Source organism: Lepus europaeus, chromosome 12 (genome assembly GCF_033115175.1).
Source record: "Lepus europaeus isolate LE1 chromosome 12, mLepTim1.pri, whole genome shotgun sequence".
Taxonomy (NCBI): domain Eukaryota; kingdom Metazoa; phylum Chordata; class Mammalia; order Lagomorpha; family Leporidae; genus Lepus; species Lepus europaeus.
In genome coordinates this window covers 32,046,974-32,071,492 of record NC_084838.1, presented here as the reverse complement: position 1 = coordinate 32,071,492, position 24,519 = coordinate 32,046,974, and the positions used below count along the sequence as shown (strand labels likewise).

Genomic DNA, 24,519 nt, shown 5'->3' with positions numbered 1-24,519 from the left:
CAATAAGGATTGGGAATTATTCAATTTCATCCCTGAGTGTAGATAGCCCCACATACTGTCAATAATTAATTTTATTCCTTAAAAAACAACATACAAGCTTAATCTTTTAAAAAATAGATTCTATCAGTTAATGTAACAAAGATTTAATAAATTTATATATACATATATATGAAGCATTTTGGTCTATGTTTTGCTAATATCCACAAAATATAGTTGTAAGTAAAATTTTAGGGTAAAAGAACTTCTGTTCATCTTGACTTTTCCTCCAAAGGAGAAAATACTAACCTATATGACTGGGTCAGAATTTAATGCAGCTTGGCCTGTGTTACTATTAGTGTCTGAGGGGAATCATTATATCAAAAAATCAGACCTATGCCTACAGCACTCTCTTTTTCATGTTTCCTTGTATGTTAACTGGAAAGCTGGTACTTTTTTCTTTGTGTTTTCTTCTTTCATGGGTTACATAACACTTAGGTCTGTTTTCTATCCCTACATCATTGTCCTTACTCCTTACTTTTTGGGCATGAACTTGACCTTTGCTCTCTTTGTGACCTGACTTCTTCACAGTGCTGGTCTGGGCTGTCCCCTTGAACCGCTCCTGCCACTTTGTGTCAGGCTGCAACTTAATTAATGGCAGCTCTTTAGATCTGGCTTCAGTGATTGCCCAGGTGCTGATACCTCTTCCAGTATTGCCTTGGCATAGCCCTGGCAATGGGACAGTATACAGAATTTACCAGTCAAACATCAACTTGAAGGGATATAGGGTGTACAGATTGAAGTGTCTCTGAGAGAGAATTCTGGAATTCAGATGGCAGCTACAGAATTCCCTTCCATAGCTTCACATCTTCCTGGCATATTTCCAAAGTTTACAGTAGTGTTTCCCTAATTCAGGAAAAAAAAAAAAAACACAGTTTAAAATCTGTTGATCCCAGATTAAGTATATTTAGGTGATGTTCATAAAGCTAGGGTCCTAAAGAAATATACCTTTTCCAGTGTTCTTTACTTGAAACTCCTATGACTTAGGAAAAATCTCAGACTCAACTCTTGGCAGGACTTAAATGACCTGGAGGGTGAACTTAAGGTGAAGTTCAAAGGATATCTGCCAAATTATTCCAGTGATGACAAAGGTTCCTTTTGGAGACACGTGGAAACACAGAGTTTAAGTGTTGGTCCCCAGCATTCAAGACACCAAGGCCTGTGTTTTCTAGGAGGACCAACTCCTCAGAAGCTTTGGCAGAGAAAGTTAACCTAAGAGTAAAGGCAGACATATCGGGTCATTCACAAATCATGTGTTGCCCTTGGGGCTCCAGGAAACCAGTGTTAAGCATCATTCAACCCCAGGCTTCCATGTTCAGTGCAACTGCATTTCTTTTAAGTACTTGTTAAAATATTTAGGCTCACCAGTTTGGTTTGGTATGGGTCTTTAGGATAAGAATTCTTTTACAACTTTAGGCTGAAAGAATATAAATTACAAAGCAACAGGATTCTGATAAGGAAAGTCTGTATTAATTCTGAAAGAGCCTGGAAGGTGGATTTAGGTGAACTGTTTAAATTTTCCCCTGCAAGTAACTGGTAGAATGATTTTAGACATACTACTTAAATTTTTGAGAAAGGCATACTTATTTTAATTAAAGTTTATAGAGTACAAATAACTTTACCAGGATCACAAGGCTGCTAAATTATAGTGATGGTGGAAAGTGATATAAAAATTATTGTTATATCATGCAGCTTCAAGTTCTTCTGAACTCTTCCAATGTCCAGGAATAATTCAGGGACCAAAATCAATTTATACTTCAGGCTTCTTGAATGAACATTTCATTCTTATTTTCCCAATATATACCTTACAATATCTGGTATTTAATAGATTCTTAATAATGTATGGAGAATCAATAATTGAACACTTACTATTAATGAAAGAACAGTGAATCTGGGTATTGTTTGACCATGTGAGTGTGAAGATGAATGCAGCATGGAGGAGAAACAATCTCTAGCATGTTGAACCATGCCTCAGGGTCAGCTTAGGAGAGGCCTAGAAATGCTAGCTAGAGTCAAAGGCGTGGTGTCCCAATGAACAATGACAACCAAACACCTAGAGTAAAGATAATGGAAAAAAAGTATAGATAATTTCATAAGAATATTCTTTCATGGTGGGAGAATAGAAGAAAGGAGTTGTGAGCTCTCTGAAATCAGGGCCTCCTGTTCTATTCTTTGTGTCTTCAGCCAACAATTTGACCTACTATTAGTAAACTTCAACACATGTTTGAATACATGAATCAGCCATTGCTTACTTGATGTAATTTTCATGAGATATAGAATTGAATCACAGGAGCTGTTCAAAGAAAGACAGGATTCCACAGCACACATGGAAAGTAGAATAACTATTAGGACTACAATTAATTAGTTAGAGGAACAAGGTATCTGTAAGTGTCCAGAATCTCAGAATTCTTAAAAAGGATAGCTTCTCTTGGCCATGCTATTACCAACCTATGAAGCCCTTTCTCCAGCATCAATGCACTTATTAGCACTGAGTGTTTTCAAAGAAGCATGGGCAAATTCTAATCTTAGAGCCAATAGATAAATTTTCAACCAACTATCTATCCACTTTGCACCAGTCTGGTGTTCAGAGTGCAGAAAGGCAGTAAGTATGGTTAAACCTAAAACCAATTCTGAGAAATGAAAATAATTTTTGTATCCTAATGGTTTATAAAAATTACTTGCAGGGCTTTTTTGAATAATTTAATACAGGATTATCATTTTATAAATGTATGTCATAGCTAATGATCTGTCATTCAGTTGACATCCACTACCTACATAAAATGTAAACTGGCTAAAATCCCTGTGCAGTATGCTATCAAATTACTTTTCTAGAATCATCTCAAATCTTCTTCGTATGTAGTTAATGCTCCAATAGTAGTATATTTCTTGTTTAGAACTTGGTGAATTTGCATATGCCATTTGCTCTATGAATTTGTTCCAAAACTGAGACTTCCTATTCATTTATCCCACCCAATTCCAGTGATTTTTTTTAATCCCTCACCAACAAACATCTAAGAAGAGGTGACTATTCGCTTCTCTGTATATCTGAATATATATGTGACCTAAATTTTTTTTTTAAATTTTTATTTAAGAGGATAGTTGTGTGATATATCTACATCTATATCTATATACACACACATACACATACGTACATACAGAGAGAGCAAGGGAGAGTGAGAGAGGAAGACTGTGCATGCCCGAGCCCACGTGTGCAGGCTAGTGAGCGAAGGAGCGAGCGTGCAGCCATCTGTTGGCTCACTCTCCATTGCTGCAACAGCTGTAGCTGGGTCAGGCTGAAACTAGGGGCTGGAAACACAATCTAGGACTATTACATGGGTGGCAGGGGTCTAACTACATGAGCTGTCACCTGTTGTCTACCACTGTGTGCATCAGTAGAGCCTGGACTCAAATATGGATACTCTGAAATGGGATTTAGGTGTCCCAACTTGGGTCATAACCAGTAGGTCAAATACCCTTTCCATGTATTCCATTATTTTATAACCATTTACTTACTTTTTTTACTTCATACACTATACCTTCAGATCCAAAATGGCAGAATTCAAGTTTTAATTTCATCCTCCTTACCCTAGTTCAACAATAGGTCACTGGCTATACAAAATACCCATTTTTTTTTAATTTATGGTGCTATTTTCAGAATAAAATTCCAGATCTGATTGCACTAAATACTTAACATTTAATAGAACAACTTGTAAATAAACTGTTGAAGAGCACACAATGAACTTGGTGCCCAAGTGGTTCTGTCTACATTTAGTTTTGATGGACATTTGCTCCGGCATGTGGGGACCTCGGAAGAGTAAAATCTTTTATACCTGTAATTATGTCTATGTAGTGTGTCACGAGAAATGATTTTTCTAGTCTAAAAGTCTATGCTGAAAATGCCATGTTTTTGGTGATTTCATTAACATTTAAAAATGCTAACGATTTTGTCAGCTCAAACTGAAAATGACTGTGAGAAATGAAAGCTTGCGAAAGTCTTCCACCGGCTATTCATGGCTCATTATCCTCCTGGCTTTCATTATGCAGTGAGGAAGTGGGGTCAGCTTCACAAAATTTAGGAACAATTAAAAAATTACTGTATGCAGATGTGACTTATAGACTGAGAATAACTAACTTTCTAAAATACTGTGTTGAACAAAGTAAATATGGATAATAAAAATCCACAGATGTTTTATGGCTGAAGGCAGCTTTTAAGTTATTCATTATAAAGACTCCTTCCAGGGTTTTGCCCACTTGCCTTGACCCTTTCCTGAACGCTTTGAAACTTTTTCTTTGACTGTATTCCTCAGGGAGTTTAAGAAGTCCTAGGCATATTTTGTGAAGTTCTTTTGAGTTCAGTTCTCAAACACATCTATGGGGATGAAAATATTGTCACTGACCCTTATACATTGTGAATTGCCGCTGGGCTCCAAACCTCACATTCTTCTTTTAGAACTTTCAAAGTTTGTGGAATAAAGATGTGGAAGCAGCCATGAAGGCAGAGGTTATCCACTAACCTAACATCCAAAAAAAAAAAAAAAATAGAAAATTAAAGGAAAGGAAAAGAACAAAATCAGATGATCAGTATCAATGTAAGTAAAGAAAAAAAAAGTAAATTTTAATTTAGATACTACTAACATTCCAACCACCCATTTTCTTCCACAGCAATAGTAAGTTTCCTTTCTTTCTATGTCAATTTCAGTAAATATAGGTTACCTGCCTTCTATATGCTATGAGTATGCTTTGAACCAGGCTAAATAATAGTGTCTCCACTGAATATAATTTATATTCTAGCTCAGAAGTCACACAGACATAGACAAATAAGGATGATGGAATGGGATAAGTACTATCATATAACTTCATGTACAGGGTGTCACGAGATCTTGGTGGAGAGAGACACATCATTTTAATATAACTTAAGTTGGAGGAGCCAAGAAGACCAGTTTCACCTTTATAAAGTAAAACCCTATGGTATATCCAATCTAAGTCAATAAATTTTCCTCCCTGCAGTTTCTAAACATTTTTAGGATCCAAACAGGATCATTTTTCTTGTGCTCTCTATTTTACCAGAGAGGGAAAGATGCTAAATAACTTAATGCACTTTTCACAAGTGGCTTTTCCTGTCTACTGTTTATAATGGCTCTTCCAGAATGATGACTATGCAAAATTATAAATCAAAGCTTTGCTTGTATATTTGTTGTGAAGGAGAACATTTCTCATCTGAGATAAAATCCTGAGCCTCAATTATGAGCTACTACACAAACAGTGGATAAAATCTGGACTGCAGCTGTACATATATAATAGATGTAAACTTTAATCTTATAGAAAATCAAACATAAGAAAAATGGAAAGGTCAGATGATGATATAGTATATAATTTTATAATTAATAGACTTCTAATAATGAATTTGAGTTATGTTACTTTATTAACATTTTAAGGAGTTTATAGGTCGGGCTTAGTATTTAACCCTGCCATTTATGAAAGTACTTTTTGTCATGGAAAATGAATTAAAAGATAAGTTTACTTTGGTACAGCAGAGTTTTGAAATCCTTTTATGTGAGAGGTCTTCTAAAAGTTTGTGAAAAATGTATATAATAAAAAACTACACAATGATTTCAATTTTTTATGTTGATAATATTTTAAATTACATTTCCCATGAACTTTTTGAAGTGTCCTCACAGATGCCTTTTAGCATGTTTCCTTGCACAGAGTAGGCAGTCATTTTATACATGTAAAATTAAATATAAAATTCTTAGGGTCGTCTGACCTTTTTCCAAATACTCATTTCTTTTTAGAAGTTAAGACAAGACACTATGTGTTTGCCTTGTATTTCTTAATATAATCCGATGTCACTCTCCAAAAGGGGATTGCTTAAAAAGTGGGCCTGGTATACAGGTGGGCCTTCATCTCTGAAATAATTCTTTGATGTGGCCTTTCTAGCCATAGGTAGACATGAAAATCTGTTTTCCTATAGAATATCTATCTATCTATCTATCTATCTCTCCATTCTGTCTATTCATCTATTTATTTACTATCTATCTCTCCAGCCTCCAACAATTCTATGAATAATAGATCTGCTGTTGTATTTATTTTACACAAATAGGTATAGAAAACAAGAAGTTAAGTTTTAGAGAAATTAAGTAACTTGACAAAGTCATGAACGTGGTAAGTGGCAAAGCTGTATTCAACCTCAGACAGTCTATACCTGTGTGTGACCACTGTTCTATACTTCCTTTAGCACCAAGCCCTGGGGAGCAGAAAGCCCATTCCTGCCTGATTTTTTTTTGGTATAGATTTAGAGCTTTTTCCCAAATCTATTGATGTGGGAAAGAATGATCAGAGAAAGAAACATTTGTTGTGCACCTACTATGAACCAAGCATTGTGTTAGATACTTTCCACATATAATTTCATAATATATCTATTATATAACATCAAGCTATTCAATATCATTCTAATTTACCAATTAGAAAACTAGGGCTTATAGCTTTCAAATATCTTGCCAAGAACACAGGGGGTTAAACCAAGGTTTAAAAGCAATACCAAAGGCTCCCCAAACCCCCGCCCAATGCACTTACGAGTCTTTAGATCAAATTATAAGTGACAGAAAATGACAGGCTATCCTTAGGTAACCAGAAATTCTCTCAGAAGTAGTATTAGGCTTAAAGCTATTCAGAACAAAGATTTCTGCAAAGGCAATAGACAAGCAAATTTTACTTCTTGTCATAGCCCTATTGATGGAGACATAATTCAGGCCTTGCATCATACCTTGATAAATATTGTCCTGAAGTGAGATTGGTGGTTTTCACATCCATGCAGTTCATCGTGCTGGGAATGAGAGCAAGTTCTGGCTGGATCATGGTGGCTGTGGCGACGGCTCGTGCGACCAGTTCCATGGCATCTTGTACGTAGTACTCGAAAACAGACTGTGTTGTTTTTCCATGAGCGATGAGCCCTAATGGCAGACCTTCTGTCCTCAGTTCCTCCACATTCTGGGAATCTCCCAGTACCCAACGAAGCTCAGAGGGTGTCACCACAAACTGGGTGGTAATTTCAAAAATCTGCCGGATACTTTCCATGTCACAGCCAAACATCACAATTGTGGGTGTGCTATTCTTAACGCTCTCCAGCTGGACTTGCAGGAAGCTCACGAGGTCCTTGGTGGAGGAGAGGTTAGCAGTAATGTTGATGATAGACCCGAGGTGGAACTTGGAATTATTCTGGGTGAGAAGAAGGAAGTCGGTGATGTTCCAGTCTTCCTGGCACAGCAACAAGCTAAAATTGTACCAGTTGTTCATGGTCAGGATTGAGACAGTGACATCAGCATCAGAACTTAATGAATTTTCTAAACTCAGTTGTAGGTGAAGGGGATTCTGTATTTAAAGATATGAAAAAAAAGAATTAGAAAGCATTGGCCAAAGATTGTAACATACATCTGCTTTGTTATGAGGCTTAATCCTTTATTTTCTGCTGGGATATTCAAAAACCTCTGAGATCAAATTCCCCTACTTTGGAAAACTATACTCCCTGTCCAACGGAACCATTGATTCCTTACAGCTGTTTTCCTGCCATTTTTGCTAAGAGCGATGGAGGGCAGATGGTTTTTGGTATGAATATCAAGGGTGACAGAACCATACATTTGACCTTAAAATTTTAACGAAGCTTGTCTATTGTCTTTCACACAGTCCCTTTTTGTGGATCCCAATTCTTAGTACTGCTGTTTATAATTCATTTGTTAAACTTTCTTCCCCGATAAAATAATTGAAAGACATTTTCTTTTGGTTTCTCTTCCAATTATAGCAGAAAATTTTTCTGCAGTGTAGGCAGTTATATAAGGATGGTGTGGAAGACAGATGTATGATAGTTTCCTTAACTTCTAGCCCCCTGGGGAAGGTACTTCTAATACATTTGAAATAATTAGCAATATGAATGCCAGGATTAAGTATAGTCAGGGAGTGGCATTTATGGTACAGTTGGTTAAGATGTCAGAATCGCATATGGGCACTGGTTTGTGTCCCAGCTGCTCCACTTCCAATCCAGCTTCCTGCTAATGGTATGGAAAAAGCAGCAGAAGAATGCCCAAGTGTTTGGGACCCTACCACTCACTTGGGTGACCCAGCTGAAGGCCCTGACTCCTGGCTTCACCTGTCCCAGTGCTGGCAATTGCAACCATCTGGGGAGTGAATCAGCAGATAGAAGATCTTTCTCTTTGTTTCTCCTTCTCTCTGTAACTCTGCTTTTCAAATAAATAACTCAAACAAAACTGTATAGTCCAATGCTGATGGCTTGCCTATGTTTCTTTTTTAATTTAAATTTATTTATTTGACAGGCAGAGTTACAGTGAGAGAGAGACAGAGAGAAATGTCTCCCATCTGCTGCTTCACTCCCCAACTGACCACGACAGCCAAAGCTGCGCCGATCTTAAGCCAGGAACAGGACCTTCTTCCGGGTCTCCTACATGGGTGCAGGAGTCCAAGCACTTGGGCCATCTTCTGCTTTCCCAGGCCACAGCAGAAAGCTGGATGGGAAGAGGAGCAGCGGGGACTAGACCAGGGCTCATACGGGGTGCCAGTGCCGCAGGCAGAGGATTAACCCACTGTGCCACAACGCTGGCCCTTGACTACATTTCTGTATCTAAAAAGTCTTAAATTATTACTGTGAAATATTAAATGTGTGCCCTTAAACACATTTATGCAACTTCCAACTGTATTTCCTCTGTTCACGGAACTCATCAACTCAAAGAAGGAAGAGTATCTTATTTGGAAAGTCATAAATTATTAACCATAGATGAAATGGAAACATTCTCTCAATGAGTGGACTTGTTAATTGCTCTTCCCAGGAGTAGGTATTTAACTTATTTATCCTTTAACACTGATATTCTGAGAATGTTTAGCACAATAATGTTCCCATTGGGAATTAATGGATTGTTTTTGAGAGCCTGCCAAACACTCAGGTCAATAATATGTTTCTAGAAGAGAAGATGGCTTTCTCAGTCAAATTTCAAGCTGTTATATAACAGAAGTGTGAATTCTCCCTACCCACTGACACATGTGAAAAAGAAAGAAGATTGGAGCTGAATTTTGAAGTCTTTTACAGATTGAAAGGATTTTGATATGTGCGGAATAAGAAATGAGGAGTCCAAGAGAGTTCATAGGAAGAAAACCATGACCATAGGCAAGAAATGAGAACACTTATGGTGGTAGGGAGAATGGACTCTTAGAATGTATTCTGATAATTTGACTTTTGTCCTTCTAAATTAAGCCCCAGAGAAAGACTTGTAGTGATAACAGCAGAATTTCTGGAGGGTGATCTATGGGCCACATTCAGAGGGAAAATGATCTTAATTAGGTCCTAAGTGTTTGAACTGGAGGTTAGTGTTGGTGATGGCAGTGAGAGTGATAACAGCTTTTTAAAATTAAAAACTGTTGAGTGACAAGATCAATGTGATAGGTGAAAAAGAGTGGAAAAATGTCAAAAAACCAGGAGACAGGATGGTTAGCTCAGGTGGGTAGCTCCTGTTTTCCAGACTTGAGATGTCAGACAAAATGGGTAGGTGAGAGGAACTGAGGCTTCACTTCTTTACCAATTTATATTCATGTAAATTGCTACAAACAGTTCTTTCTGTCCTCTTTTAGCTTCTTTCCTTTGTATTTTCTTCTCTGCCTTAATCCTTTTCCAGAAGCAAAGAACAATGGAAGGCACATTCTACATTTAGCTAGCAGGAACAAATTATTCTCAACTGTTTCTTTGGCATCAGCTCCCTGTTTTGTTGCCAATTTTCTTTCTAAAACACAAATATGACGATATCACTCTCCTGCACCATAACCTCTGAGTCACTAACAGGACAAATTTCAAAATTAATAAAATGGCTTGCAGGCCATTCCTACCTCATTTCTAGCTTCATTTCCGATACTTCAAACATGCTGTAGAAGACCAGGATATGCCACCCCAACACATAACTGTAGGAGATCAGAATGTATGTCCTTTTGGGCATATTTTGAGCTGATTATTTTGAAAAGAGAGAGAGTGAGAGTGTGTGTGTGTGTGAGTGTGTGTGTGTGTGTGAGAGAGAGAGAGACAGAGAGAGACAGAGACAGAGAGAGAGATAGGAGCTCTGAACACATTCAAAGTTACTATTGTGGGGAAATTTACACCTATAAAGAAAATCTCCATTTGTAAGGGTGTGTTTCTCTCTGTATCCAGAAGAGAAGGATGGCTAAATCACAAGGGATTCTTCCAATGGGAAAGGCACTAAATTCAATTTGACTCTTGTTTACTGTGCTTTTCTTGGATACCTCCCCATTATGATCTTTTGTCTTTGCTTACTGAAGATGGTATTTACACATGAACTGAAAGCCACCTCTTACTCATTGTAAATGGGTGTTTCCCATGTATTCAGGAGTTACCATGTGTTACTAAACTCCTGTTTTTCTCTTGTCAATCCCTCTTTTGTTACAAGGGTCCATCCTAACTAAGAACAATGAAGAAAAGAGAGAAAATCACTTTTCCTTCCCTACAATGCACAGCAAGATAAGTCATACCGGACAATTTGTTTTACGCAAATTTGACTATGCTGATCTTTTCACTGGAAACAGATTTGCCTGAATTCACATTCATCCTTTAAGACTCAACTATTCCCGGGCAGGCTTTTGGTATAGCAGTGAAGATGCCACTTGGGACAACCTCATCCCCTATCAGTTGGAGTCTGGGCTCTGTTCCTGAGGCAACATTCTTGCTAATGTGAACCCTAGGAGTCAGTAGGTGATGTCTCAGTAGTGGGTCCCTGCCACCCCATGTGGGAGACATGGGTTAAATTCTCTATTCCCTAGCATTTGGAGAATGAATCAGCAAATGGGAGGTTTAGCTTACTCTCCCCACAACCCCGTAAAAAGAGCTGGATTGACAATTTGGCCCAGCAGTTAAGACATCATTTGGAATGCCTGTAATCCCATAATAGAGTCCAGGGTTAAGTTCCTGTTCTACTTCTGCTTCCAGTTTCTTGCTAATTTGCACCCTGAGAGGCAGTAGGTAACAACTCAAGTACCTGGGTCCCTGCCACCCACATACAGACCCAGACTAAATTCCAGGTTTGTGGGTTTGTGGCAGGGATCCTCCCCTTGGGGAAGAAAAAAAAAAAACCTGGCTAAAGGCAAAATATGGTAGAGGCTTCCATGCAGGGGCTTTCCGGGCAACAAGGGGGTGGAAGGGCTTTCTGAGAAATACTGCAATGCATCTAGGTCAACTAAAGCAATACAGCTAAGTCAACTGCAGTGGTTTGGGTGCATGCCGGTGTGACTTTGTGTGGCGGTCATGTAAGTGGTGCTGTAGCTCTAAGATACCCAGTCAACTGAATATGTATTAGAAAACTTAAAGTTGTTTGTGCCAGGGTATATAAGACAATGCCCTTATGTTCAGGTCCCAGAATTTGGAAACATAACTTCTCTGGGTCTGCTAGCAAGAATAAAAGCTGTTTTTCTGTTAAGAGTCTTGGTGTCCCATGTCTTTGTACACTATTCCCTCTGCAGGTTCAGCCTGGGCGGCATTGGGGAAGAGAATCAGCAGATAGATCTCTCTCTCTCTCTCTCTCTCTCTCTCTCTCTTCTTATTTCTATGCTTTTCAAATACATTTTAAAAAGTTAAAATCCAAAACTCATCTCTCCTATCCAGATTTCCAGTATTTTATGCTGTGTTTACCTCTGTTTCTGCTGCTGAGTTTTCTTCACTTGTAGGATTTTGTCCAATTTTCTTCATGCAATAGTGAATGTAATTTGTTTGACTGTTCCTCTGACTGCTGACCAAGCAGAATTCATCTCTCCTGTTGTCATGCTGTTTATCCCTCTACTACATAACTCTTTTTTTTCTAGATGTATTTTATTTATTTGAAAGACAGAGAGAGGTAGAGACGGAGAGAGAGGTCTTCCATCCACTGGTTCACTCCCCAGATGGCTGCAATGGCCAGAGCTGAGTCGATCTGAAGCCAGGAGCTTCTTCTGGGTACAGGGGCCCAAGGACTTCGGGCATCTTCCACTGCTTTCCCAGGCCATAGCAGAGAGCTGGATTGGAAGTGGAGTAGCCAGGACTAGAACTGGCGCCCATATGGGAGAGAGAGAGAGAGAGAGAGAGAGATCTTCCATCACCTCGTTCACTCCCCAAATGGCAGCAATGGCTGGAGCTGGGCTGATCCAAAGCCAGGAGCCAAGAACCTCTTCTGGGTCTCCCACATGGGTGCAGGGTCCCAAGGGCATGGGCCATCTTACACTGCTTTCCCAGGCCATAGCAGAGAGATGGACAGGAGTGGAGCAGCTGTGACTCGAACCGGTGCCCATATGGGGTGCCAGCACCGCAGACAGTGGTCTTACCCATTACGCCACCACTCCAACCCCTACATAACTCTTCACACTGTATTGTAGCTACTTACTTAAGTATCATCTTCCACATTAGATTGAAAGATTCTTTAGGTTAAGAATCATATTTCAAACATCTCTTCTCACACTATAACTAGAGATAGAATTTGTCAGCTCAAGTCCAGAGTGCAATCATTACCTAAAACTTGGAAGAAAATTGTGTCTAGCAAAGTTTTGAGATTCAATATTTTGCCAAATACTTCCCAAAAAAAGACCCATTAAATTGGTGTGTGGGGAATAAACTCTAATACAGACAGGGATAGAATTGTTCTCTTCTTGCTAAATAGGATATTAAATTAACTAATCAATCATGTTGAGCATTTAGCACTAGACAGTGAAACAAATGCATTTGACATGAGAGAGCAACATGAGAGTGAACAGAAGACCTCCTATCCTACCCCAATGAATGGTGATTAATCCATATAAGCACACTCATCCCTACAAACAATTCCACAGAGAAATTCCAGATGTGAAGATAATCCTTTCATAGACTTGAGGGACATGATTCTTCAAACTGGTATTTATTAAATAAGAGTTTAGAAGCATACAGTGATATATTATTTATCTAGCAATCTCAGATGCATTGTCTTCCAATTTCTTTCCATATAACTAAAACAATGTATATGCATGCACACACATAGACCCAGACACATATACAAAGAAAGCAAAACTTGTAACACTGATACTTAAGCCTGACAGTAAGGCTTTTGTCAAAATCTGCAGCAAAAATTAAATGATACTTATTAAAACAAGATAAGAAACTCTGGAAAAAGAAAAATGATGGAGGGGTGATGCCATACAGGATGTAAGAATACACTAGAAAATGCATTATTTGTAAATCAATAATAATTCAAACAGGGAAGTACTAACAAAAGGATTAACAGATAAATAAATAGGACAAATGGTAATGTATTTAAATGAGTACATCAATTTAAAATATTAAATTAATATATGTTCAGAATCATGAAGACATATGGAAGAAAATATGAGTTTAGAGGTTAAGAAAATAGATTATTTGGGTGGGCTTCAAAATGGCAAAATAGGGAGGGAGCTCACTGATAGTCCAGGAAAAGATAGCTTACTAAAAGAGGAGATAATGTAGTCTCAGGAAAGAATTAGGAAAAAAACTGCAGAGGAAACTCTTCCAGAATTAGAGGGACACAGTGGATCTACGTGGAGGACACGGGTGCCCACGGCTCGGGACCCCAGCTGCCGAGAGTCTTCTCCTCCACACCAGCGCTGGAAAGAGAGGTGAGGCAAAACCACAGTAGCCCAAGACACTGGCAGAAAAGTAGCAGGAAGAGCCTAGAGGGAACGAGGCTTGAAGCCCCTAGGGGAAAGTACACCAGCCTAACTAGAGGAAAGAAAAAAATAAAAAGGACAGTACGGACATGATTCTCTCCACACCTTACAAAGGTGTGTGAGACAATAGAGCAGGTGCCATTTTGGACATACATAAAAGCTGCATCAGCTCTGGGCTGCACCTGCCCTCAGCCAAACAGAAAAACCTGACTCTGGTGGAGAGCAATAACAGGAAACTACGACCTAGTGAATGTGCGGAGCTTATGAACTGGGACTATGAAAAAAAAAAAAAAAGACAAAAAACTGAGGGTGTGTGGAAGAACTCACGGTGTGGCTGAGACTTGAGTAGTCTCAGTGGGAGACGCCACAAACTCAGATGGCCTTGGCTACTTGGTGAGAGACATTGCAGGGGAATCTGAACTTATACTGAGGACTGCACAGATCCTTTGTGTGGTCCTTGGGACATAGCAGACAAATATTATACCCACTGGGGCTAGCACTCAGGCACTGATTGCCATCAAGGAGAAGAGCTCAGCTGAGCGGAATTACTTCACTTCTGAGTGAAAAAAAAAAAAAAAGAGAGAGAGAGAGAGAGAAGATTTATGGTGCCAAACCTGGGTGTGTCACCTTAGGCACACCCTTAACCCTGAAGAACTGAATAGAGCTCTCTGGCCACACCCACCACAAGCCTCTAGAGATCCACCAAAAGCAGACAGCCCACTTAATCTAGAGTCATAGTATAACGAAAAAAGCCACCACAGTGGAAAAAAAAAGAAGAAACCAAAGAATATCTCCACAATGTCAAACAATAAATGCAAAAACTGAGGAAACAAGAACAAGGAAGACATCATGACGCTCCCAAATGAACATGATACTCCAATACAAGATTATGAAGATGATGAGATAGAAGAAATCTAGGATATGGAATTCAAAAAATTTATGATAAGAACATTTAGAAGTTATCAAAAACAAATGCATGATCTACAGAAATCCGTATATGACAGGACAGAAAATCTCATGAAAATGAAATCTTAAGGAAGAATCAAAATGAAATGAAGAATTTAGTAGAACATGAAATTGAGATATTGAAGAGAAATCAAAATGAAATGAAGAATTCAATAGAACAAATAAAAAGCACATTTGAGAGCCTTAAAAATAGAATCAGTGAGGCAGAAGAGAAAATATTGGACATAGAAGACAGAGAACAGGAAAGTATACAGTCAAACCAAAGAAAAGAAGAGGAAATTAGAAATCTAAAAATTATTGTTGAGAATCTACAGGATACTATTAAAAAACCCAATATTTGGGTTCTAGGAGTTCCTGAAGGCATGGAGAGAGAGAAAGGATTAGAAGGCTTTTTTAGTGAGATACTAGACAAAAACTTCCTGGGGTTGGAGAAGGAAAGAGACATCCAAGTACAGGAAGCACATAGAACCCCCAATAAACATGACCAAAAGAGATCCTCACTACGACTCATTATAATCAAACTCACCACAGTGAAACATAAAGAAAAGATTCTAAAATGTGCAAGAGAGAAACGTCAGATTACTCTCAGAGGATCTCCAATTAGACTCACAGCTGACTTCTCATCAGAAACCCTACAGGCCAGGAGGGGATGGCGAGATATAGCCCAGGTACTAAGAGAGAAAAACTGCCAGCCCAGAATATGATATCCTGCAAAGCTCTCATTTGTGAATGAAAGTGAAATAAAGACCTTTCATAGAAAAGAGAAATTGAAAGAATTTGTCACCACTCGTCCAGCCCTGCAAAAGATGCTTAAAGATGTGTTACACACAGAAATACAGAAACATGGCCATCAATATGAAAGAAGGTAAAGGAAGAAAATCTCTCAGCAAAAGATCCCAGAAGTTCAAAGCATATATTAGAAATATCTTTGAAAAATGGCAGGGAAAAATCACTACTTATCAATAGTCACACTGGAAGTAAATGGTCCCGGGGCCGGCAACATTGCTTACTAGGTTAGTCTTCCACTTGTGGCACCGGCACCCCATATGGGCACCGGGTTTTAGTTCCAGTTGCTCCTCTTCCAGTCCAGCTCTCTGCTGTGGCCTTGGAGGGCAGTGGAAGATGGCCCAAGTCCTTGGGTGCCTGCACCCGCATGGGAGACCAGGAAGAAGCACCTGGCTCCTGGCTTTGGATTGGCATAGTTCCGGCCATAGTGGCCACTTGAGGGGGGGTGAACCAACAGAAGGAAGACCTTTCTCTCTCTCTCTCTCTCTCACTGTCTAACTCTACCTGTCAAAAAAAAAAAAAAAAGGAAAGTAAATGGCCTCAACTCTCCAATTAACACAGACTGACTGAATGAATTGAAAAACAAAACCCATCTATTTGCTGCTTACAAGAAACACATCTTTCCAACAAAGATGCATGCAGACTGAAAGTGAAAATCTGGAAGAAGATATTCCATGCCAGCAGAAACCAAAAAAGAGCTGATGTAGCCATCTTAATATCAGGCAAAATAAACTTTAACACAAAAATTGTTAAGAGAGACAAAGAAGGGCACTATATAATGATTAAGGGATCAACTCAACAGGAAGATGTAACTATTATAAACATATATTCATCTAATTACAGGGCACTGGTTTATTTAAAAGATATGTTAAGGAACTTAAAGGGAGACTTAGACTCCAATACAATAGTATTGGGGGACTTCAGTACTCCACTTTCAGCAATAGACAGATCAACCAGACAGAAGATCAACAAGTAAACAGCAGATTTAATCAACACTATAGACAAAATGGAAGCATTTCCACTGAGATCTGGCACCAGATAGGGATGCCCACTCTCACCACTGCTATTCAATATAGTACTGGAAGTTTTAGCCAGAGCCATTAGGCAAGAAAAAGAAATTAAAGGGATACAAATTGGGAAGGAAGAACTCAAACTATCCCTCTTTGCAGATGATATGATTCTTTATTTAGGGGATCCAAAGAACTCTACTAAGGGACTATTTGAACTCACAGAAGAGTTTGGCAAAGTAGCAGGATATAAAATCAATGCATAAAAATCAACAGCCTTTGTATACACAGGCAATGCCACAGCTGAGGAAGAACATCTAAGATCAATCCCATTCACAATAGCTACAAAAACAATCAAATACCTTGGAATAAACTTCACCAAGTATGTCAAAGATCTCTACCATGAGAATTACAAAATCTTAAAGAAAGTAATAGAAGAGGATACCAAAAAATGGAAAAATCTTCCATGCTCATGGATTAGAAGAATCAATATCATCAAAATGTCCATTCTTCCAAAAGCAATTTATAGATTCAATGTGATACCAATCAAAATATGGAAGACATTTTTTCTCAGATCTGGAAAAAATGATGCTGAAATTCATACAGAGGCACAGGAGACCTTGAATAGCTAAAGCAATCTTGTACAACAAAAACAAAGCCGGAGGCATCACAATACCAGATTTCAGGGCATACTACAGGGCAGCTGTAATCAAAACAGCATGGTACTGGTACAGAAACAGATGGATAGGCCAAATGGAACAGAATAGAAACACCAGAAATCAACCCAAACATCTATAGCCAATTTATATTTGAGCAAGGATCTAAAACTAATTCCTGGTGCTGGGAAAACTGGATTTCCACATGCAGAAGCATGAAGCAAGACCCCTACCTTACATCTTACACAAATATCCACTCAACATGGATTACAGATCTAAATCTATGACCCAACACCATCAGAGAAACCCTGCAAGATATAGGCACAGGCAAAGACATCTTGGTAAAGACCCCAGAGGCACAGAGTAATGTTCTCTCTCTAGAGACTCAGCCATTCAGTTAGAAAGAAGAGAGGTTCCCAGGCTGTTCATTCTGTAGACTTCTGTACTACAAAAGAAACAGTCAGGAAAGTGAAGAGGCAATCAACAGAATGGGAAAAATATTTGCAAACTATTCAACAGATAAAGGATTAATAACCAGAATCTACAAAGAGATCAAGAAACTCCACAACAACAAAACAAACAACCCACTTAAGAGATGAGCCAAGAACCTAAATAGACATTTTTCAAAAGAAGAAATCCAAATGGCCAACAGACACTTGAAAAAATGTTCAGGATCACTAGCCATGGGGAAATGAAAATCAAAACCATGATGAGGTTTCACCTCACCCTGGTTAGAATGGTTCACATTCAGAAATCTACCAACAACAGATGCTGGCAAGGATGTGGGGAAAAAGAGACACTAATACACTTTGGTGGGAATGCAAACTGGTAAAGTCACTATGGAAGTCAGTTTGGATTGCTGTGAAACCTGAATATAACCCTTCCATACAACCCAGTCATCCCACTCCTTGGAATTTACCCAAAGGAAATTAAATTGGCAAATAAAAGAGCTGTCTGCACTTCAATGTTTATTGCAGCTCAATACACCATAGCTAAGACATGGATTCAACCTAAATGCCCATCAACAGAAGACTGGATAAAGACATTATGGGATATGTACTCTATAGAATACTATACAGCAGTCAAAAACAATGAAATCCGGTCATTTGCAACAAAATGGAGGAATCTGGAAACCATCATGCTGAGTGAAATAAGTCTGTCCCAAAGGGACAAATATCATATGTTCTCCCTGATCTGTGACAACTAACTGAGCACCTAAAAGGAAACCTATTGAAATGAAACTGACACTATGAGAAACAATGACTTGATCAGCCCTTGTCCTGACTGTTGAGGAACAACTTACTATTTTATTCCTTTTTTTGTTGTTGTTGTTCTACTTAATTCCATTGGTTGAATCTTTAATTAACACACAATTATTCTTAGTCCTTTAAATTTAACTGAAAAGTGATCCCTATTAAATATAAGAGTGGGAATAATAGAGGGAGGAGATGTGCAGTTTGGCACATGCTCAATCGTACTTACTCCTATTGATAGAGTTAGAAACGTGCCAGGGGATTCCAATTCAACCCCATGAAGGTGGCATGTACCAATGGCATCTTACTAGTCAAAGTGATCAGTTTCAGTTCATAATTGATCACCATGATAGGATTAAAAGTCAAAGGGATCACATAAAAAAGACTAGTGTCTGAAAATACTAACTGATAGAAATAAAAAGGAGAGAATAATCCAACATGGGAAGCAGGATACAGAGCAGACTCATAGAATGGCGGATGTCCTAAACAGCACTCTGGCCTCAGAATCAGTGCTTAAGTTATTCGGATGCTGCTAAAAAGCCCATGAGAGTATTTCAGGCATAGAAAGCCAAGACACTCTGGCCAAAAAAAAAAAAAAAAAAAAAAAAGACCTAAATGACAGATCTCTGTGAGTGAGATCCCAGCAGAAAGAATGGGCCATCAAAAAAGGAAATACCTTTCTCTGAAGGGAGGAGAGAACTTCCACTTTGACTATGGGCTTGTCTAAATATTATCGGAGTTGGCGAACTCAAGAGGCTTCCATAGCCTTGGCAGCTCATGACAAGAGAGCCTCAGGTGATTACTGACGTCATAAAAAAAGAGTGTCAATTGTTAAATCAACATCAGGAATCACTGTGCACTTACTCCCCATGCAGGATCTCTGTTCTTAATGTGTTGTGCTATGTGAATTAACGGTAAAACTTCTACTAAAACAGTACTTTATACTTTGGGTATCTGTGTGGGTGTAAACTGTTGAAATCTTTACTTAGTAAATACTAAATTGATATTCTGTATATAAAGATAATTAAAAATGAATCTTGATGAAGAATGAGATGGGAGAGGGTGTGGGAGATGGGATGCTTGTAGGTGGGCAGGAGATTATGGGGGTGGGGAAGCCACTATAATCCAAATGTTGTACTTTGGAAATTTATATTTATTAAATAAAATTTTAAAAAAGGAATAAATGATAAAGAAAAGAATAAGGAAATTTAAGGCTGGCTGCCTGGTTTGATAGGTTTATGATTTGTATATATGTGGAAATACAAGTATTGCATGTTAGTCCAAAATTTAAAAAATTCAAAACTTTTTAAAGAAAAAAAGAGGAAAATAGATTTTTTGGAAAAATAATATGATTTATATTCCTAATTCCCAGTAAAGAATAGTACATTATCAAGTAATTAAAAATAGACCAGCAGTGCGTCATGTGCTCTGTAAGGCATTTCCTGTTGCCTATATGGTAGATGGGAGATTGACAATATTTAAGTAACTAAACAAACACTTTGAATAATTATAAATTATGGATATTATTGTAAATTATACTAATAGGGTGTGGAAAGACTTGGGGAAGGAAAAGAGTATCCCAGGAAAAGCTCAGTAATTATTATTAGTAGCAATAAGCAGGTGCAAGTATTGGTACTATGCAAGCATTCTCTGATTGGACTTTAGAAAACAATTGATCACTGTATAGTTAACATGTGCAATGATTTAATACAAAAGCATACACATTTAATTAAAAATTTCATTTAGCTAAAGCTCTCATTTTAACCATCCATTCTTCTGTGATATTTACTGTGTTTCTTACTTCAGATAAACAACTGGGTCCTCCACCTGCTTCTGTATTCCCTCTCTCTGATTCTGCAGGGTCCTCTTCAGTAGTGTCTACAGCATTCTTACTGAGGTTTCAAGCTGTCCTTGCTGGTGGGGCCACTGTCTTCTTCAGTAAGTGAACTTTTCTTGCTTTTTCTGAGAAGTAGTACAGTGGTCAGGACTTCGTGGTCAGGGTGATCTCTGTTTAAATTCTGGCTCCATCATTTGTGAGGCACATGGCCTTCTAGTATTTAGCAGCTCTGAGTCATGCATTCTTCATAACTATAATGAGAACAATACTACTTCCTACACTATAGTTATAGGTTCATTCTGAGAGCTGAATATTGAATGTGATAATGTATGGAAAGTGCCTGGCTCACAACAAGGGCCGAGTAAGTGATAGCCGTGACTATTTGCTGGTAGTTTAATCATTGTGTTGCAAGTGCTTGCTCAAATAACTGCAACATAGTATTTTTTGTTTTCTTGGTCTTTCTTCTTTCATCTATTTTTTTTTTTACAGGCAGAGTTAGACAGTGAGAGAGAGAGAGAGAAAGACAGAGAGAAAGGTCTTCCTTCCGTTGGTTCATCCCTGAAATGACCACTATGGCTGGTGAGCTGCGCCGATCTAAAGCCAGGAGCCAGGTGCTTCCTCCTGGTCTCCCATGTGGGTGCAGGGCCCAAGCACTTGGGCCATCCTCCACTGCACTCCTGGGCCACAGCAGAGAGCTAGACTGGAAGAGGAGCAATAGGGACAGAACCGGCCCCCAACTGGGACTAGAACCCGGGTTGCTGGCGCCGCCGTAGGCGGAGGATTAGCCTAGTTAGCCGTGGCGCTGGCCCTTTCATCTATTTTCACACAGTGAAAATAGCAATAAATATCTTTCACAAATATTAATTATATCAACTCCTTAGCAGAAAACAGAAGCTCTAATTCATGCTTGAAGAGACTCTTTATTCGGGAGGCATTATGTGAGCAGGAGAGTCCCCAAACTTCCTCCTTTCCACTCCCTTCCCAAATCCTGCTTTCTTTGGTTACAGGTTCCATCGTCGCTTCATGAGTTAAGAAATTTTTGAAACCAACTGCTGAAGATCCTCTGTCAGTCTTTGTTCTCTTCGATAGTACAGATTCAGCTGTTTTCTGGATTAGTAAAAATTTCAAAAACAAGATTGACTGCAGTAAAGAGCTTGTCAGATAGCTTTGAGACATTCTATGGCAGAATAAAAGAAGCAATGAAGCTGGGTTTACTTTAGGAATGGAGATTAGATAAAATTCTCTCACCCGTCCCTGGGCAAGCAGACTTTGATGAGCTAGGCCAAAGCTCAGAAAGCTCAAGTCAGCATAATATTTCCACTGCTTTCCAGAACTTTCTTTCCTTTGGGAGTCCACTGATCATTAAACATATTCCAGTGGCTCATCAAAGACTTTTGACACTGCTCTTGCTGCTGCTCAGCCAAAGAGGACAGGGGAGATTTTGTTCCTCATTATCTCACACCTCATTTACCCTATATTATATAGTTGTCTTCTGGAAATGAGAAGAGCAAGCTTTTATATAAATTAACAGTTTTTATGGTTGCATTAAGGATTTAGGCAAATACAAGACATTGTCTCTGCCCAGAAATTATAATCTCATAATAATTATATAAATGACAAGCTAACACTTGCTGATGTCCCCAGTGAATTATGTATATTGTCTTATTTCAGCCACACAACGGTCTCCTGAGGTGACTACACTTATTCGCCTCCTTTAACAGACAACAAACTTCAAGTTCATATGACTGAGTAATTTTCCAAGGTGATACAGCCACTCACAAATAGAACCTAGATTCACCACTCCAGTTTGGTGGGCTTGAAAGCCTGTTCTTTTAACCAATACACTATACTGTTCTCTCCACCTGATAAGAACAACATGTGAAGTTGACACTTGACATTTGTAAATTTAATTTTTTTAAGATTTTATTTATTTATTTTAGAAGCAGAGCGACAGAGAGAAGGAGAGACAGGGAGAAAGGTCTTCCATCTGCTGGTTCACTCCTCAAATAGCCACAACAGTCAGAACTGAGCCGATCTGAAGCCAGGAGCCAGGAGCTTCTTCTGGGTCTCCCACGCAGGTACAGGGGTCCAAGAGGTTGGGCCGTCTTCTACTGCTTTTCCAGGCCACAGCAGAGAGATGGATCAGAAGAAGAGCAGCCTCATCCGGGTCTTCCACGTGGGGGCAGGGGCCCAAGCACTTGGGCCATCCTTTACTGTTTTCTCAGGACATAAGTAGAGAGCTGGTTCAGAAGAGGAGCAGCCTGGACACAAACCAGCTCCTGTATGGAATGCTGGTGCCTCAGGTGGACAATTAGCCTACTATGCCACAGCACGGTCCCTAAATTTAATGTTTAAAGTTCTATTTGTAAGTAATCCCAAAGGCCCACAAATACACTTTATTTTATTTTTCAATTTTATTTGAAAATCAGATAGTGAGATCTTTCATTTGCTTGTTCATTCCCCATCTGTATGCAACAGCCAGGGCTGGGCCAGACTGAATCCAGGAGCTGGGAAGTCAACTCAGATTTCCCATGTGGGTGACAGAGATCTGACTTTGAGTCATCACCTTCTGCCTCCTGGGATGCACTTCAGAAGGAAATAGGGCCGGTGCCACGGCTCACTAGGCTAATCCTCCACCTTGCGGCGCTGGCATTCTGGGTTCTAGTCCCCGTTGGGGCGCCGGATTCTGTCCCGGTTGCCCCTCTTCCAGGCCAGCTCTCTGCTATGGCCTGGGAGTGCAGTGGAGGATGGCCCAAGTGCTTGGGCCCTGCACCCGCATGGGAGACCAGGAGAAGCACCTGGCTCCTGCCTTCAGATCAGCGCAATGTGTTGGCCGCAGTGCGCCGGCCGCGGCGGCCATTGGAGGGTGAACCAATGGCAAAAAGGAAGACCTTTCTCTCTCTCTCTCTCACTATCCACTCTGCCTGTCAAAAAAAAAAAAAAAAAAAAAAAAAAGAAAGCTACCAGTAGGCAACAAGGTCAAAAACACGGGCCTGGAGTTCAAAGGATCACTGTAATTACCAGGAGAGTCTGCAATAGGGAACCTGGTGTCTTCATTCATTTTGAATTGTGCTTCTATCATTTATTATCAGCCGTATATGTGAGACTGTATGAATATAATTTAGCCTCTCAGAGCTTCATGTTCCAATTCTGTGCAATGAAAATGATACTAACTAGTTTACAGGGTTTCTGAAGATTAAATAGCATCACATATACAAAGCATCAGCACATGGTAAATGCCTAGCATGTGTTGGTTTATAATGATGGCGATGGTGCTGATGAGATTAGGAATGCTACACTAAGACAATTGTAATTGTAGGGCTAGCGTGGTGGCAATTTAGTTTATTTAACAAGCACTTGAGCACCTACTTGATGCCAGGTATTGAGGGCTGATTGCTGAGACTACTCCAGTGAATATGGCCTTTTCCTTCAGTATTGTAGAATCTAGAGAGCAGTATTACTAGCAGCAGGATACAAATGGAGGAACTAATTTAGAAATAAGGTAGCAGAAAATGAAATGAACCCACAGGTTGAACCAGAGTGGTGACTGGGCTTTTGAATCTTAGATTATGAGGAAATTATCTTTACAGCTTGTCTGCACATAATTTGAACTAGTGTCGGTCACTGAAGAAGACCAAATTTGCAGTGAGAGGTCAAGGGACCACAGATGATTGGAGAGACAGGAGAAGGCTGGAAGAAGGCAGAATCTGACAATTAGGGAAGCTTCGTCACATACAGGGCATGCTTTAAGTCGTAAATATTAGCTTTATTGTTACTATTGTTAATAATAATTAACACACTTCCTTGCGCTGGTATAAATGATTCTCTCTCAAGCAGCCTTTCTCGTGGTATTCTGAGGACAGTATCGAGGCACCGTGCCTGGCTGCAGGACCACGATGTGCTGGGAGCCTACAGAGACAGCTGGTTTTCATGTCAACTCAACCAGGTGGAGCTGGACTTTCAGCAACGCTGCAGCTCACAAGCTTTGTTAGAAAATGTATTGTCTTTCTTTTTGCCACTGAGAGGTACCTACTATCCATTTTGCTATGCTAGTGTGCTTACCTTTATTCGTTGAGGTCCCTTTTAATATGCTGTGAGCTTAACAAAGGAGCATAACCAGTCTGTTAAAAATTCATATCAAAGAATAAAATATATCAAGGATGATCCTATAAGCAAAATGGATCATCTTTTCCATCACTGAAAATTATGAGGACTGGATTTGAGATCAAGACTCTTTTGGGTAATTTTATTTATTTATTTTTTAAAGATTTATTTAT

At 39.2% G+C, this 24,519-nt stretch overlaps 2 protein-coding genes across 2 annotated transcripts in view; both read right to left on the bottom strand.

Annotated features, from left to right (window-relative positions):
• ALDOB (aldolase, fructose-bisphosphate B) overlaps positions 1-24,519 on the bottom strand; it is a 473,832-nt gene that overhangs the window by 291,427 nt on the left and 157,886 nt on the right. The gene's annotated exons all lie outside the window — the stretch shown is intronic.
• GRIN3A (glutamate ionotropic receptor NMDA type subunit 3A) overlaps positions 1-24,519 on the bottom strand; it is a 211,821-nt gene that overhangs the window by 135,868 nt on the left and 51,434 nt on the right. The window contains exon 2 of the mRNA XM_062207842.1: positions 6,800-7,404. Within this exon, the coding sequence (XP_062063826.1) occupies positions 6,800-7,404 (605 nt within the window). The remainder of the gene's footprint in view (positions 1-6,799; positions 7,405-24,519) is intronic.